Source organism: Prunus avium, chromosome 2, assembly GCF_965620075.1.
Source record: "Prunus avium chromosome 2, drPruAviu1.hap1.1, whole genome shotgun sequence".
NCBI lineage: Eukaryota > Viridiplantae > Streptophyta > Magnoliopsida > Rosales > Rosaceae > Prunus > Prunus avium.
Window position 1 is genome coordinate 40811719 of NC_142285.1, and position 18218 is coordinate 40829936.

General features: G+C 38.2%; 4 protein-coding genes across 4 annotated transcripts; 1 reads left to right on the forward strand and 3 right to left on the reverse strand.

The window, feature by feature from the left end:
• Positions 1–129: 129 nt before the first annotated feature.
• EXPA8 (expansin A8) lies at positions 130–1764 on the reverse strand. Its single transcript, XM_021945898.2, has 3 exons — positions 1536–1764; positions 1020–1332; positions 130–832 (listed from the first exon to the last, which is right to left on the reverse strand). The coding sequence occupies exons 1-3, from the start codon at positions 1678–1680 to the stop codon at positions 529–531; spliced, it is 762 nt and encodes a 253-aa protein (XP_021801590.1). The 5' UTR covers positions 1681–1764; the 3' UTR covers positions 130–528.
• Positions 1765–5025: 3261 nt separating this feature from the next.
• On the reverse strand, positions 5026–8322 carry LOC110745761 (Basic-leucine zipper (bZIP) transcription factor family protein). Its single transcript, XM_021945897.2, has 4 exons — positions 7655–8322; positions 6528–6660; positions 6158–6242; positions 5026–5755 (listed from the first exon to the last, which is right to left on the reverse strand). Exons 1-4 carry the CDS (start codon positions 8140–8142, stop codon positions 5379–5381), a joined length of 1083 nt encoding a protein of 360 aa, XP_021801589.1. The 5' UTR covers positions 8143–8322; the 3' UTR covers positions 5026–5378.
• Positions 8323–9812: 1490 nt separating this feature from the next.
• On the forward strand, positions 9813–11698 carry LOC110745763 (RING-H2 finger protein ATL74). The gene has a single exon (XM_021945899.2). It carries the CDS (start codon positions 10908–10910, stop codon positions 11529–11531), a length of 624 nt encoding a protein of 207 aa, XP_021801591.1. The 5' UTR covers positions 9813–10907; the 3' UTR covers positions 11532–11698.
• Positions 11699–13908: 2210 nt separating this feature from the next.
• CHIL (Chalcone-flavanone isomerase family protein) lies at positions 13909–15236 on the reverse strand. Its single transcript, XM_088247738.1, has 5 exons — positions 15077–15236; positions 14889–14972; positions 14640–14795; positions 14325–14551; positions 13909–14229 (listed from the first exon to the last, which is right to left on the reverse strand). Coding segments are annotated over exons 1-5 (630 nt in total). The 5' UTR covers positions 15078–15236; the 3' UTR covers positions 13909–14067.
• Between the last annotated feature and the right edge of the window lie 2982 nt (positions 15237–18218).

Here is an 18218-nt window from a genome sequence, read left to right on the forward strand (position 1 = left end):
TCTCATATATGATAATGGTCATTAGTTGCATCTTTTCAAAAGAAAGGCTCCTATTAATACACTCATTCATCTAATATTGTAGTAGTTGAAAAACAAAAAAAATAAAAATTGCTGAGAACTTAAAAGGAGTTTCCATAGAAATCCACAAAGTATATAATTAAGATGCCAAGTACAAAGTTGCCCCAGCTGGGGTCGGTACCTAGTTAGGTATGGTATGAGTAATAAATCTGCATACCTACCTACCACCTTCAAAGATATTAATGTGCATTTTGCTTCAAAACAAACAAAATGCATCTTCACAAATCTCCACCGTTACTATAAATAATATATATATATATATAGCAGGCCTTGCGGGTGCCAAATTAGCCACCTCAGCAATAACATTTGCCTCTCTCCTAATCTACCCTGTCTGTCTCCTTCTCCAATCTCACCCTCTCCTCTCGCCCCCTTTCACAAGCAATCAAATATTACATATACAAATCAGCCTGCGCCATTTCTTCCAGACCTTTTACTGTTTATAAAAAGAGTCTAGAATTGACCGCCCGAAAATGTTTGACCAAACTGCCAGTCAGCTGGCACAGCATTGTTGCTGGTCACAGTTCTACCGTCACTGGTGGTGACTTGGAAAGACAGAGCCTGGCCATTGAGGTAAGAGTTGCTCTGCCAGTTCTGGCCCCAGTTCCTTGACATGGCTTGCCACCCTGTTTTGGACCCCTTGATTGAAACAGAGTGCACATCCCCTGCACCTCCAACGTTTGTGATCAAAACCAAGTTGAAGTAAGAGTGACCGTTGACGGTGAATCTTATCCCTCCCTTTTTCACACAAGAAACCCTGCACATGCCAACACAACCATGTTAAAAATGTCACTAGCTCACAAATTAAATTATTGTATGCAACCGTCACACTGAAAAATTATTCGTGAGTGTCTATACGAACACAACCATGTTGATGTGACTAACTCACAACACAAATAAAACTATTATATGTGACCGTCACACCGAAAATTACTTTTGTTTACCTTCTGAAGGAGACGGGGACAATTCCAGCTCGGTATTGAGCAATTTGTAAGAAGGCAGGCTCAGCCAAATCAAAGTGCTGGAGAGGAGGGTTGCACCATCCACCATTGTCATTAGACTGAGCTAAGTTAGGAGGGCAGAAGTTTGTGGCAGTGACGATGATGCTGCCGGGGAGGCACCATTTGGGGTCACTGTCACATCTCATCTCATAACATGACCCACAGCTCAAGCCATCGTTGAACAGAGCTGTGCTGAGAGCTGCAGTGTTGGTTCCATACCCTTGGCTATACAAATTTCCATATCCACAAGCACCTCCTGCAACACCGACATATATGATCCCATCAATTCATGGTAGAAATTTACAGTTTGAGCTACTATCTGCCCTTTTGTGCATTTTGGGTTTTACCCAAAAGCTCAAATGACACTGAAGTTTCTAACTTTAACACAAAAATTACCCCAAAAGTTAAGAAAACCAAAAAGAGAAGAGAAAGAAAGTGACTTGGAACTTGGTAACTTACCCATTGTGCCAGAGGCATCACCCCCACCATAAAATGTGGCATGACCACCTTCCCATCCTCCTCCATAGTCACCATAAGTGCCTTGAAGACAAAGATTGAGAACAGAGAACAGAAGAGCAATGGTTAAGTGTGAGGTAAAAGCCATTGTTGTGTTGTGAGAAAGAATGGGAGATAGAGGAGAGAAAGACTTGTTGACTATGGACTGCAAAGCGGTGAGTGCTTAGCTTTAGGGAATTGGGGTTTTCTTATATAGGGAGTTGAAGGCATTGGTAAGGGGGCTTTTGGTGGGGGCTGTGTACCCAGAAAGAAAGAGACAAGTTTAGCATTGTTCACTTTTTAGAGAGAGAACTAGAGGGAGGGAGAGAGAGAGAGAGAGCCAAAGCCACATAACACAGATTCATATTTTCAGGTCATATTACGAGAATCAATGTGCACATGCAAATGTTCCAGTTAGACTTACCAACTGCTGAACCCAATGACCCCACCTGCACATGCATTTCTCAAACCGTTTTCTTCCATCTTGCAAATACTTTAAACTTCTATAAATTAATCTTATTTTACTCAAATCAAATGACTTGTCTATCTAAACATTACGTGTAAAATTTGGCATTTTTTTCTTCTCACTTCATTTGCCTGAGATTGCGGAATTTAGCCCTTCAAACGGGGGTGTGTTTAGGTTCACAGAAGTCCAATCCGGTGGCCTTGAAGAGTGGGAACAAAATGAGCATAATTTGTAAAATTATAAACACCCCATTTTAGCATAATGTGATTCAGAACTTTTTTGTAAATATTTATTTGTGCAGAGGATCAACTAGAGAATCCGACATGAAGATCATTAGCATCTTTATGAGAAGCTCGAACTTTCAGCTCCACGTGTGTTTGATGATTTGAAGAGATTGAGAATCTGCTAATATGCTTGATTTGCACATTAGTCAAGTTAATTAAACAACTAAATCTAATTTCTTTCGACAAATAAATCATTTAGAGATGCGTCATCGAATGGTAGGTAAAATGCCAAAGAGTAGGTAGATTTCTAGAATAATTTGTCGGTTGAAAATATTTTTTTTTTTTTTAAAAACAAAATAAAAACAATGCAAAGTAAAGAAAAAAAAAATTGTCAAGAATAGTGCAAATTATATTAAAAAATGGTTAGAGTAATTGTCAACCCAAATAGTACACCAACTAGAGTTTTTGTCTCCAATACGACGATTTTAACAAATTTAAAATAAAGCAAAAGGATTAGCATGTTACTTACTTGCTGACAATGTAATCGTATCATCAAGATTTCATAGAGTGCTTACCTCTTCAATTCTAATACTTAATACGTCTTAATTTGTTGTTTTTATTAAAGCTTCGAAGCACTTCAGTTAATACGGAAACCGTCTTTTAAGATAAGATAATCGCGTGTATACATAATTTACTTTATCAACTTGTATATAATAAGATAATTCTCTTATCACATTATAATATGTTGTCCTTTTTTAAATCAAGATTTAAATTAATGATAATTTTATACATCTATGTCATTGAGAAATTGGATTTATTTTGATGATGGACCTACCATGTTAGGAGCACATGCAAGTCCCGGGCTTGGCGGTCCATTAATTTCATACATCATTTTCAGATAAATTTGCTGATGCTTTCAGTTCTAAGATATGATAAAATAAAATAAAAATATTGTGAAAAAAACTATAAGTGACAAATGCATAAATTTAATTGAGGGGAAGATAAAAACAAAAAATAATTGTAAACTTTAGAGATGGCAAAGTTTTGTTGTTGATAAGAAAAGGGGACGTGACATAAACCTCCATCCCATGCTCAATAAGAATTTCACCTCAACAGAAATCTTCAAATTTGTCTCTTTGTGTAAAGGAATATTATCGAGGTGGATTTCTGGATTCAAAATCTCTACCATTTTTGAACTCACACACTTTTCACATATGTCTGTGTTTTTTTCTTAATTCATGAGCAAATAAATGACAATGGTCCAAAGTGATTTTGGTGCACCGAATTCGGTGTGAAGTCAAAGTTTGTGGCTTCAATGTGAATTAAGAGAAAACAAATACAAATATAAATTCTTTCGGTTTGTGTACCAAGACTTTGAAGAGAGCTTTTATACTAAAATAGTGATATTCCTATTGCAATCTATTTTTTCTCGGTCAAACTGGACGGAGATTGCATGCATTCAAATCATAATAATAGCACATAAAAGTAACAATAATTAGAAGAAGAAGAAAAAGGAAGAATATATTGAAGCAAAATGTGAATGTGAACATAGCTTTTGTTTCATTTATTGCATGTTTTGGCATGGCATTACAAGGCTTGAGCAATTTAAACAATGAAAAGGGGCATGATTTTGATATCTCATATGTACATTTTATTATTGTTAATATGTGTTCTTTGCCCGACCAAAATATGTGATCCTAAAGTGGCTGAAACCTTCTCTTGCGGACAAGGTTTGAAGGGGTTTGAAATGAGATCCACAAAAGGCATGTGGATTTTATCCAAATGTTTGTGAGTGGAGGACCCATGAAATTGGCCTTCACTTGGGGCTGTCTGCTGCTGCCGCTATAGCTTTAGACCCATGAAAGTGTCGTCCCAGTTGCATTTTAGACCCATCAAAGTGTCGTCCCCGTTGCATGAAACTACTAAAAAGAATGGAATGACCCATTTTTTGGGTCAATTGGCAAGAACGTTTTGTTCGAGTGGTCACTTTCTTAGGGTAGTTAATAACATGGTCACTTATAGCAGCCACAACTAGTCCCACATGCATGCCAACTTCCAATACTCCGACCATGTGCATTTAAATGGATAACTTGGAGTGTAGGCCATCCCACACCTGGTCACATGTGAGCTGTGTTTCGTATTTATAAGCTTTTTTTTCCTTTTTATTTATTTATGTTTTATGTAATGTGACTATCAAAACAACGTCGCTTCGTACTCTCAGCTTAGTTTCTGACACTCCATATGCTTCGTAATCTCAGTTTAGTTTCTGATACTCCATATCGTGTACGAGAGTGCCCTGACCTCAATTGATTTGAGAGTGCCAAAACCATTGTCCCAAAATGAATCGTTCTCTCTACTCTCACCGTTGCAGGGCTTTAAGACTCAGAACAATAACTGCAAAAAACTGAAAACACTTTTAAGTTGTTTCAGTGGTTGTTTACATCCAACTCCAAGATTCTGAGTATCAATATTATTTATGTTGTTGTCCGGTAAAGGCTCATTCCAAATTTTACTTGCAACGACAAAAACAACCAACTAAATAAAAAGTAAAAAAATTGTCGCATATTTGCAGGAGCATTGATGAAAAGCCGGCATCTATAATATGATGCGGCAATGGGATTTGAGCTTGGGGGGTTACGCCCTTTTTTGTTTCTTGTTCTTTTTGTGTGGGGGGGGGGGGGGGGGGGGGGCGCCTTAACAATCGCAATTTACAATGAAATGTTTCTGTAAATGAAAAGCAAGTTAATATAATTTGAGAAAGAGAGAGAGAGAGAGAGTCAATCCACTACATAAAAGTCAAAACCACAATATGAACATAACAACACCGATTTCCACAGCATGACATTTTCAAGGGTTACAAATGAACAGAACACAAAGGAAGGGATAGGGGGATCCCAGGCATGAAAAGTTGCATCTCTTACAATGCTCTATTCTCACATGAGCAACCCCAAGGAATCAATTAGGATCTGAATAAGCATTCATGAACAGCTACCAAAAATTTTGGGAGCAATCAATTCAAAGAATCAAAGTCCAATAAACGAGTTTAAACCATACCTTTGGTTGAGGTCAGTCTATGAACAATCCAATAAATAAGGTGGACCTGGGGTAGATCAGCATTCAAAATCTCCTGTTGCTTTCACCGGCAGATATGGAGGGCCCTTCAGGCCTCACTAGATGAGAACCTCTGTTACTGATGTCAAGCCCCTGAAATCGGCCAATCGAATCCTGCTGCAACATATCCGAGCACGCATGTGACTGGGCTGCAGAAAGCATAGGCTGATGGGGAGCTGACATATTTGGCGGGAAAGGATGAAACTGTGGCATGTGAATGTTCTGGGAATCACGCTGCCCCGCTTGTGACTGACTGGGAAAGAAGGGGGATTGTGAATATGGAATTTGGTGCATTCCCATGTTGTATGAATCAGTGTGTGTTAGTACTTCCCCGGTTGCAATCTTGAGCCTCTCAAGTTCTTTCTTCAGTGCATCATTGAGAGCTGTATTAAGGGAAGAGTAGCACAAGAGAATTGGTGGTTAGCAATTGCCATAGCACTTTGGGGAAAGGTAGCCTTGCCAGCTTCAAAGTACAGTTACCAGACTCAAACCAAAGGAGATAACCAAGAACATAATAGCAAACCAATGAATTGGTTGGACAAATGCGAGAGACCACATTATTAAGTGTACAAAGACCCAAAGGTAGCATTTGTAAAATATAATACCCAAGGGACTCAATGCATTCTTAACTGATATTAACCACAAATATAGCACTGAACCAGCTGAGACCAGTACCCAGATGATGATCCATTGGTCACTTGTATAACAAGTAAAACAAGAAAAATTCAATAAAAGGTGCCTGAAACCATGGAAATAATTCCAAAAGGTGGGTGCATGACACGTACCATCACGTAACTGAGCTTGTTGTTCCATAGCTTGCACCCGAAGCTTAAGCTCTGAGTTCTCAGTAGATAAGCCTGTTGTATCTCTCTGAAAAAATAACACAAAAAAATACAAAACCTCTCAGATAGCAGCCTATGGAAATAAGCAATATGAAGGCAATGAGTTGTAATAAATGACAATCTCTTAAATCAACAGCAAGGGTGAAGGACAAACAAGTCCTGATTACAAGTTTTGTAAAAGCTCAAAATAATCTCCTTAGAACATCTTTCTCTCATGTAGCATTCCTATGCCAGATGACCATTCAACTACATTTGCAAGAACTACATGACTATAAACAGATGAGGCAAGCAAGATGAGTATTTGAGTAAGAACCTGGAACAGAGTGAGTTGTGCAGATAGGGTAGTAGCTTCTGTTTGTAGGGTCTGAACTTTTCTTTCAAGTTCTGAGATGTACCGGGCCTTCCTCTCTTTTGACCGAGCAGCAGACTGCCGATTTGCCAAAATCCTGTTTTAAAATATGCAATTGGTAAACATTCTTTAGAAACACCCTCATTAACTATACGTATAGTTAAGATCTAACAGTTAAGAACTTTAATCAGACATACACCAGAGTTTAAGCTGCTGGATTACAACCAAAGGACGAATAAGGTCTTACATGCTTAAAGCCTTGTCAAGTGTTAGAATTGTTCTCTAATAAGGTCCTTAAGCCAGGTTTCGTATATGGATGGTTGAGAAATATAATGAGTGAGAGGCATCTCAACCATTCGTATCTAATATAATGGTTGAATAGTAAGTCCTCATTTAATGACCTTACCAAAGGACTTTGAACGAATAATTAATAGCAATAATATTATAGTTAGAAGTAGTTTTTGTATAAAAATTTTATTCAGATAATGTTCCAACTAAACATCCTTAAAATGTTTGAGAAAGTTGTTGGTCATTTGTTGGCAAATTTGGGAACAACGAATAGCAGTTATCTTTAAGAACCTTATGCAAGATCTTGCGTGTATCATTCTGAGATGCAATTCTTATCTGATAGATTATTTTATGCGAATTCATAATTTGGAAAATGCCTCTTCTACCAGTTGTTTTTCCACTAGGAACAAGCAGCACATTTAATTGTTGCCTCCTAAGCTAAATTATGGAAAACTAAATGGGTCACTTAAGAAAGATAATAATGCTTCTTCAGCATCATAATTACAGTTTCTAATGACAATTTAATCTTCCTAAAGAAAATAAAATAAATTTTGGGTTAGAGCGTTACTTCTATGGCGGAGAGCAGAGCACCCACATATTCATATTCAACATATGATAAGCAAACACAAATCCCTCCAAAAAAAATATATTCTTTTTTAATACCAGTTTCTAAGCTGATAATATCCAGCTAAAAAATCAAACCACAACGAACAATATGCAAAAGTTTGAGTCATAATACAAAAATGAAGGAACAAACATAAGCAAACAGATGCGTAATGTGATAGAAGCGGATAGAAGAATACCTCTTAGCTCGTTTTGGGTCGACAGTCCAGAGCTCGGCGAGCTTATCAGGGGCCATGGCCTTCTTGGCCTCTATGCTCTCCAAAGACGCGTCAACCGAGTTGCTATGCCGGTGCCTCGGCCTCGCACTCATCTCTCCACCAAGCCCGACACCTGTCTCCGCGGAGCCTCCGGGATTCTCGAGTTTTGGGTCGGAGGGTCCGTCGTCGAGCTTGGATCCGAGCTTCTCGATGTCCATGTAGGTGCAGAAGAGGTCGTCCTCGGAGCCGCCTAGCTCCTCGAAGCTGCCGGATGGGCCGTCGAACGGGTCCTGGAGCAGATCCAGGTCGTCGGGGATCCGGAATTGGACTTCGGATTGGGCCCGACGGTGGTAGGAGCCCCGGAACGAAAGGCTGGGACTTGCGTCCTGAAACGGCGTCGTCATGCGTGGCCTCTGAGAGGCCTGTGAGCTAGAGCTCGGATCAGGTTTCGGGTTCGCCGGATCTTGCATTTTTCTTCGACTCTGGAGCTCTCTGCTCTTGCCTCTCTTTTTTCTCTCTCCTCGTGTCCGAAACTAGTTGTGTTGACAGTGAGTGTTCCTCACTCCTCCAGATTAAGTTGGAGGGACGTTTGGGAGCGAAAAATGAGAAAAACCATGTTACACGGCGCCGTTTCAGTGTGGACCGACCGAGGTTGGAGAGTCAATTGAGATTATGGATCGGGCTTAAGGTTTAAGATCTTCCATTTTACTATTGTGGCCTAACGTGTTCTATTATTGGGCTTGGGGCTAGTTTGTTACGCCGAACTGGACTCGGTGTTGTTGGTACTTTTTTCTTCCCGTTGGAAGATTTCCCAAATTCGAATGAGAGAGGCGGAGGCAAAGCATGAGATAAGCGTGCATTATTGGAGAGATGAATGGCGACCACATTATTGTAAAGTTTCGTACATTTGATGTTACAAATCCTTGTGTGTCATATGCTATATATGAATATGGAAAGCAAAGCCGTGGTACTATAACAACAATTGAGGGTTTTGAGTAGTCTCCTCCTCCTTTCCGACATCATCAAGTATAAATGGGAATAGTCTGCGATGGCCATGTTAGGTTGTCTTGGCTGCAGGCAAACATCTTGGTCCAAAGCGCCATTTGGGTTCTTTTTATGAGTCACAAAAGGGACCATAGGAGGCCCAGATTAGAACTAAGCTTGTGCATGCAGACCAAGCTGCTCCACTCCACATCAAATGTTGTTCACCTAATTAATGAAGCTGGTGATGAATTTGAGACAAGGTTAGCAAAGTTGGTGAGGGCATTAACATGTTCCATGTATATCTGATGTAATTTGTATGGAGCTACTCAATCCAAGCAGACAGACAGGTGTCTTGCTCTAGAACTTTGTGGGTCCATTGGACGTTTTGACTAGACATTTGTGGGCCCGTCTCTTCATCAATCACGGTATAGAAAGAGCCACATGATTTGAATGTGCCGTCACAAGTAACTTGGGAAGATAATTTAACATGTCCCTGTCAAAATAGAAGGAAGAAGGGAATCAATTTGGCAAACCGCATTCATTTTGAATACGGAAAATAACAAGGTTTCCACAAATTTGGACTAGACAGAAAAGACTAGAGAATGATGATTTATGGCTGATTTTTCTCTCTCTTAAACAGTTACTGTGGTGATTTTTACTACATGGGTAAAAACAAAGCAAGTTACTTGGTCTAAAATTAATGGTTTTGATGACAATGAGAATAGATGCATATGAATATCTCAAATTTAAGTTCCAATTCTTCCTGTTAGAATGATGCTTGAAAACTTGCAAAAAGTTTAACATGAGATGGGAGCAAATCATAATCTTGTATCAAATATTAATCAGAAATGGTGTGGGGGGAGCAAATGTCGACATTAGCATTATGAGAAAAGATTAGGATTTAAGAAGAAGGATGAAGATTGGCTAAATTGGAGAAGCAATGATTTGACTTTTCAATAAAGGAAGATGAGTGTAGGAGTGGAAGAAGGACTTGGTGCTTGGAATAATAAGCTTTACTTTCTTTTAAATCACAATTAGGATCAGGTACCTTAATCAAAATTCTTAAGCTCTTCCTTTATTTTTAAGAAAATATTAAGTAAATAAGAGCTCTTACATTCATGCTAATGACATGTATGCAAAAGTTTTTCTTTTTATGAATTATTTTTGCATATGTGTCAAACTGTGATTTGTAGAAAGAAAGAGTGTCGTCTCATTGGTAATGAGGTAAATAATATCCTTATTTTTACTTTGATTTGCTAATGAGCACAACCTTTTTTCTTTTTTTTTCCCTCTACTTGATTCTCTAAAGTTTAATCTTTTGTGTGTCATTTCTCTCAACAATAATGCATACTCTGGAATTGAAAAGACACCCATCTTAGTCTCATTTGGTATCCATCCTCCTACCTGTAACCCAGTGTCCTTCCTTAGCCACAATCCAAATACTACAAAACTTGCCCATAACCCTCTCACAATCTGCAGCATCTATCAAATTATCAATCTCTCTCTCTCTGTGAATGGAAGAAGCAGAAAAGGCTTCATTTCAACCTTTGAGCCTCTAAGCCTCTTTGGTAAGAATATATGAGTCATACTTTCTGTCATACTTTCTTCTCTTTTTCTTCATCTCATGTCTTTTTAGAAGTTAGGGTTGTTCTGAGGGTTATAAATCTTAATTGAAGTGATTATTAACTTCAAGTTTCAACCTTTTGGAGTCTTGATGATTACTATTCACCACCACTTCCATAATCACAGAGACCATCAAGATATGCCTTTTTTGAAAGTCTTTTTTATCTAGTTGGAATCCTGACAAACATTACCATAACACAAAGGCCTCTATCTCTCTCTCTCAGTTTTGACAAGAGAGATATCAAAGAAGAGCCACAAGGTAAGAAACAACAAGTCCCCACTTAATTTTATGCAGTTTCCCTCACTACCATGAATTCTACCAGTCTTTGAAAGCCCCCACAACTCAGCTACCACCAGCCTTGCATAGAATTCCAACACCAAACACAGAGGTAGCTAGAGTGGAACAAAAAATAAGAGAAAGCTTTGCTCTGTACATGGGGAAGATGAATTCCCTTCTCTCAGTCTCCTTTGTGGTTCGATTTGGCGCCAAAAACCCATGGAGATATGAAACTCCAAGCTTATTTGCATAATCTGTTGAGCAAAAAGATACAAGCTTTAGCTTATTACAAAGCAGGAGGAAGGTGGGTTCTGTTTAGTTTTGCTGATTCTCAATCTAGTGAAGCAACCAATGGTAACTCTTCATTACCGTCCACACCGCCTACTTCTAGACCCATCAGGATCATCATCATCATCATCATCATCATCAACCACACCAGACCCAGCCAATGGAAGTAGGACACGTGGGACATACACCAATGAGGCCAACTTTGACACCAACATGGTCATCATCCTAGCAGCCCTGCTCTGTGCACTGATATTTGCTCTGGGGCTAAACTCAATCGTGCGCTGTGCTTTAAGATGCAGCAGAAGGTTCTCTTTTGAGACGCCAGATGAGACTGCTGCGCGCTTAGCAGCCACAGGGCTGAAAAAGAGCACATTGCGTCAAATTCCCATTGTGGCATATGGCTCAGGGGCTAATATTCCTGCCACAGACTGCCCAATTTGCCTTGGAGAATTTCAAGATGGCCAGAAAGTGAGGCTGCTGCCCAAATGCAACCATGGATTTCATGTCAGGTGCATAGACACTTGGTTTTTGTCACACTCTTCGTGCCCAACTTGCCGCCACTCGTTGCTTGAACAGCCAGCTGCAGCTTCAGATTCTGCAGAAGTTGCTGATGCTAGGCATACTGCTGGAAATGCATCATCTGGAGGTCAAGGTGATGTGCCAATATCTGTTGATGAAGCCAGTTGATAATGTTTTAAACTTATAGAGAGAGATTTTATTTATTTATAATATTGTTGGTTTACAAGTAGTTTTTAGATTTTGGTTATCAAATGTGTAATCTTATCTGAGGTGCTGTGGCAATGCCTACATATATATGAGGTTTTTGAGGAAATAATATAAATTTTCAGCAAAAATTGAGCACCTCATATGTTGGATAATATTATCTACTCTAATATTGCAGTGGTGTTTAACTTGAATGTGAAGGAAGATCCAATCCAAGTATAAATTTCAGCCGATTCATTTTATATGAATGTCTTGCCGTCTTTGTAATGCAAATCAATGAAGCAAACAAAAGCTCCCAACTATGCACTTGAGTTCGAATCCCTTCCCCATAATTTAGATTAGATTAAAGTATAACATTTTGCTTTTTCTTTTTCCCTCGCTTCCATTTGTAAAAGTTAAGCAGACAAATGCAAATATGATGAAAACATAGCATTTTTCAAGAACTCAAGCTGAATTAATTTGTCATCCATGATCCATATGCACCTTTCTCTTTTCCCTGTTTGATTTGATGGGCATGCAATTATTTATTTTGGTATAATATATAATATATGGGACACAAGTAAAAAAAGAAACATTATTTTGTGCTCACGGAATGGAATCTCAAACTCTTTTTTCCCCTCCATTCTTCACCTTTTTTGGCCCACAAGTAAGAAATTTTATTCCTGCACTACCTTACTCATGTTTTTAAGTAAATGAGCTGCAGCAGGATCAGTACTTGTGGGTGTGATGAGGACATTTTCTTAAGCATCATTTGTCGATGGACCACTCCCACAACCACACGCACCCTCTTCTTTTCAACCCGATTGATCAATAATATCTATCTTTAAGATTTTTCCTGGATTCCAAAGATTACTAAGAAGACATTTTTGTGTAGGGAAGCTTGAGGAACAATATTTGTGTACTCATGACTTGTGCGGGAGGCAGTAATTAATGTAGTCATGTTTCATGTTTCAATCCTTTGTGGCAACTTCTATTGGTAGAATCGTTTTTTCTTTTGATTAATGGGTTCGGGGATTCAAATTTGGGATATGTGCTAAAATTGAGACGAGACACATCGTTAAAGTAAGAGCTAGTTAATTTTGAATCTTAATAGAACCGTTTAAACGATATGCGTCCACTGAAACACCCACTAGCTATGACTACTACATCAAAAAAGGGTACATGAAGGTACCAATACAGTACATATATAGCTCGTCATGGATGAGCTACTTGCGCACACAGAAATTGATCAAGAGCAAATCCAACTTGGAATTTTTGGATTGTTGTGGACTATAAGGACTCAGTGAGCTTGTGGTTCACAATAAACTGAATATAGCAGACGATATGATTTCTTTGCGAGAATGAATATTAAGAAGAATTCCATCCAACCCCCCCACCCCCTTTTGTTTTCAAGGATCCTTCTACTACAACATCTTTTTACACATATTTCATTTTGATTTTATTTTTTGATTTGTTGTAATTGCAAATTCACAAGGTAGCTACTAGCTTAGGCAAGTTGTTTTTCATTTTTTATTTTTATACAATCAATTAAGGGGAGGGGAAAGGGAGGGGGAACTCACACACACAAGTACCATGGGACTTCAACACATGATCACATGAGAACACACCAAGACCTGGACCAATCCAACTAACACACCTAGTGCTATAATACCCTCGTTAGTTTAGGCAAGTTTTATTTGAGGAAAAAAACAAAGAAAAATTTGAAGTACCTACGTTAAAAAATGAGAGTGGCACGACGATTGATAGGTGTCATTGTGCTAATTTACAATTGAGTCAATTGATTGGAGTCATTCTATAGTGAGAGGCTTATATATGGCCTTAGGTGAGGTCATATCTCTTAACCGTTGAATCAAATTAACTGATTTGTTCCAACCATTAAGAGATAGAACCTCACCTAAGGGCCATATATAAGGCCCTCACTATAGAATTCTTGTTATTGATTGAGGTTGGTAGTTTAAAAATTGGCCAAGGCCCTGCAACAGCAGGGCCCAAGTAGAGATGTCAATCAGTTGAATTGGGCCTTGAGAAGGCATGGATTGCCCCTTGAGGTTCTTAAATGGCTTAGTCCATTTTACAACATGCTATTTTAGTTGGAGTCATTTTATAGTGAGGGCCGCTTAATCCAAGGCATTTAGATGAAGTCTTATATCTTAAATGTTGGATAAATTAACCAATTTGATCCAACGGTTAATAAATAAGACCCTCGCTACAGAATTCTTGATTTCAGTTGGGGGTTAATGGGCTTAAGCCCAAAACCATACACACTTCTTGCAAAGATGTAGAAAGAAAAGGGAAAGTAGGAATATTATTTTCCATAAGCATAAAAAACTTGGAAGTTGGATGGACAGAAGTCTATATATATCATTCATTTTATTAAACAGAACAGAGCACAAGAAACACCAGGTTTTCCCATAAATTAACAAACTTCAAAATGAGCCCTTGCAATTGCAAACAGCAGCAACCCATAAAAAAGAGCCCAAAACCATACAACAAAAAGCTCTCACTTAGTCAACTCAGCTGAGAGTGTGTTAGCCAAGGATGATATGGTTGAAGGAGACACCCCTCTAGTCCCACCCAAATACCATTTCTTGATGTTCTCAACCACATTTGCATTCTCCACCTTGATTTTTGACTCTTCCTTCCCTTCAGTGTGAAAAGAAATCTGCATACACATAAACAAATAAGTAGAAATTATATCTAATTAGCTGAAAGCAATATTTCCTTAACAAAATCAATGTTATTTGGTTTGATTCTTACCTCAGCAGTGGCAGAAGTTGCTGGAAAATGAAATGTGATGGTGGAATCTTTCTTGAAGTACTTTGATTGGAAGAACTCAACAATTTTCTCCAAGGCTTCCTCCTCCTCTTCTTCATACTTGTCATCGGCTGCCAATCTATCCCTCACAGCACTCTCAAGCTGCACCCCATATTGAGACCCTTTGATCTCCTTGATCACCACAACCCTAAGGAATTTCTCAACAGGAGCTACATGCATCCACAATTTGATCAAGGGATTAGAAAAAAGTAATTGAAGATTGCAACTTTTGGGATGTATATGGTATTGCAATTTTACCAGAAATAAGAGCATCAAAGAAGTCATCATCTTCTGCAAGTTCATTTGCTTTCTTGGTTTTCCATTGTTGAAGATGTGACACAACTTCAGGGTCTAAGTAAACCCCAATTGCTGTGAACTTGATTTGAAGAAAGTGTATCTCAATGTCAGTGATCCCTGCCAAACCCAATTACCCATTAGCAATTTTTCATTTTCTTTTGCTTATCAAACACAAAAATGGTATGTTTAGCAAGTGCAAAAATGGCTTACCATGACCCAGCAGAGACAATGGCTTGGTGGTTGTGATCTGAGAAGGAAAAGGAACTTCATCTACCAATACCACTTCAGTACCCACTGTGGTGCACAAAGATACAAAATTTAGTCAAGCTTAAATTCAAGAACAAAACCCAACAGAAATAAAAACAACATGATTTCACAGAGAGACAGAGAGCTCTTACTCTTAGTGTGGCTGTGAGTTTTAGTAGGCAGCTATGGAGAAGATGAAGGAAGTAGATAGAAATGTTGTCTGAGAAAACAATGGGAATATAGCTGAGGGTTAGGCCTCTATATATCCTGGGCTGTGGTGTTCAAGCTGAGCTGACAATGCCTTCCAGTCTTGGCAAGGTGGTAGGTGTTACAGTGGAGGTTGAAAAGCTTGTGATCACATCTCACTTTCTCCAACTTAAATTTTAGTTAGAGTTTCATTTGTATAAAATTGGGTCTTCAATTGACACGTCACTTAGCAAATAGCCATAAAAAAACAATTCGGGGTGTCCTGTGGAGAAACTTCTCACACATAATCGTTGTATACAACCGATGATGCGACAGGCTCCGAAAAAAATATTAAGTAATTTGATATGAATAGTGAGTTGGCAGAGAGGGTACATGAAACAGTCACACCAAGAAAGTCACTTGGTTTGTGAGGCACCAAAGATGGCCTCTTTCTTTTTCTGTATCAAATTTTGTTCAACAAGCTCCCTTGTGAGTGAACCTGTCCTATATTACAGGTAAGGGGCATATATGAAAAAAGAATATCCTATTTCATTATCGATTTGGCTGAAAATGAATATTGGATGGCCTCCATCTACCCGCGTGTTCAACAATTCAAGCTTGTAACAACCATTCCTTCTACCTACCTCCCCTATTTAATCTCTTCTGGTAGCACAGTTTCTAAGTTATGGCTGCTATACAAAGCACTGCGATGATTCGCAATTAAGGCGTCACTTATTGAAAACAACTATCGACGGCAATCAAGAAAGATAGACAAAAACGGAATCAGGTTTAAAATGAGCTACCCGAAGATTTTTCCACTTATACAGGTTAGGAAACTTGAATTCTTGATTGCATTCCTTGTACTCACAAGTGCTGGATGCTTCTTTGCTGAGCTTGGCTACGCAATTAAGGCGTCACTTATTTGAATATATTCCAATATTTAAATAGTATAGCCGCACGGCTATACTCTTTGAATATATTTCGAATATTTAAATAGTCTGGCCGGACGGCTATATTCTTTGAATATGTTTGAATATTTAAATCGTACCGCCGCGCAGCTATACTCTTTGAATATATTTGAATATTTAAATCATACCGCCGCGCGGCTATACTCTTTGAATATATTTCAATATTTAAATCGTATAGCCGCGCGGTCCGCGCGGGGATACCCTGTGCATATTTTCGAATATATAAATAGTAAACCGAACAAAACTAAACAAACAACCTTTGTACTAGTGAGAGCGCGCTCTTCTCTTTCTTCTACAAAATTCAAATTGATTCAAATTGAATATCAAATAATAAAAAATCCCACGGATCTGCTACGCAAAACTTCAAAACCCTAACCCACCAACCCCTCTTCCCTCTCAACCTCAACCTTCCATTCTTGTTTGCTCCCGTGGGGAGGTCCAAAGATTCATCATTTCAGCAATTACCCTTTTCGTTTTTGTTTCAAAAGTTTACAAATTTTAGCGGCCATGAGTCAGATTTAGTGGTTCTTGCAAAAGGGTCAGTTTTTAAATTGGTGTATTTGAATTGGGTTCAAAGATTACGGAAGACCGATGTGATTCAGGAAAAGGGTTGGTCTCGATACCCAGACGGATTCAAAGGTTGGTTCTCTTTCCTGCGCTTAGTTTGCATTTGAGGTTATATGTTCTCTAGTTTTCGTTCATTTCACTAGTTTCTGATTTTTTATTTTTTGGGTTGTTTCAAACGGTATAGCCGGACGGCTATATTCTTTGGATATATTTAAATATTTAAATAGTATAGCCGCACGGATATACCTTGTGCATATATTTGAATATTTAAATCGTATAGCCGATCGGCTATACCCTGTGCGTATTTTCGAATATTTAAATAGTACATAGCCGCGCGCTATACGCTTTGAATATATTCCAATATTTAAATCGTATAGCCGTGCGGCTATACCTTGTATATTTTCGAGCGTTTAAATAGGATAGCCGCGTACCCGGTGCATATTTTCGAATATTTAAATAGTATAGCCGCACAGCCATATCCTGGCATTTTTTAGTATTCAAATAGTATCGCTGCGCGGCTATACCCTGTGCATATTTCCGAATATTTAAATAGGATAGCCGGTCGGCTATAACCTGTGCATATAATCGAATATTTAAATAGTATAGCCGCCCGGCTATTTACTATTCATATTTTCAAGCATTTAAATAGTATAGCCGGCTGGCTATACTCTCTAAATATATATATATATATATATATATTAGTTTTTTTATTCGAATATACCTATCTTTTTTTATTATTATTTTAGTTTAATATTTGTAATTAAGAAATATCTTAGCCTTATTTAATTACTTTAGTGTTCGGTATGATACAATGTGAAAAAGGTACCTAGTGAAGGTGAAAATGAAGTTCGGCTTTAGTGTTTGGTGATCTACTTCTTGATATGCTTGATAAAAACACCTACACAAACTAGTAATAGGCTAGTTGAGGTTGTGTTTGCTTAAATAGGACTATAATCATTCAATATGGTGAAGTGAAAAACAAAGAGTATTTCCCCAGTACTCTATTGTTAAATTATTCTGAGTTTTGTCTTGAGAATACAAATATATAATTGCTTCGTCATAGTCTTAAATTGAAGTGCTTCAATTTAGGATTATTGATTGTTAAATCCTGGGAGATGGACTCTTATAGAACTACGAGCATAAGGGCATGGGCGAAATATGTCTTTAGGACATTGCAATTCTTGCAAGCCTCAATTGCTAAAGTTGTCAGTATTTCTATTCGTGTTTGTTAATTTACATTAAGTTCACGTAAATTTGTTATTGTATTTGATGATTACAATTTTGTTGAGAATTATTATAATCTAAATTCATATTTTCTATTGTTCCGTGAACAAATATTAGTTCTATCTTTTGAGTCATTCAGTCATTGAATTAGTTCTATCCATCATCTGATTTTGCAGTTAATTGAGAAAGTTTAGAAGACTTTGGATAAGGCTACTCAGACATTGACGTTCACCTTGCCATTCCCTATGCTGGTTTACCCTTTCTATCAGGTGAGACTTCTGTCTTGCTTCTTAGTTATTATTTACATAATTAATGAGCTTGGGGATTTCTTTCTCTGATTGGGTATATG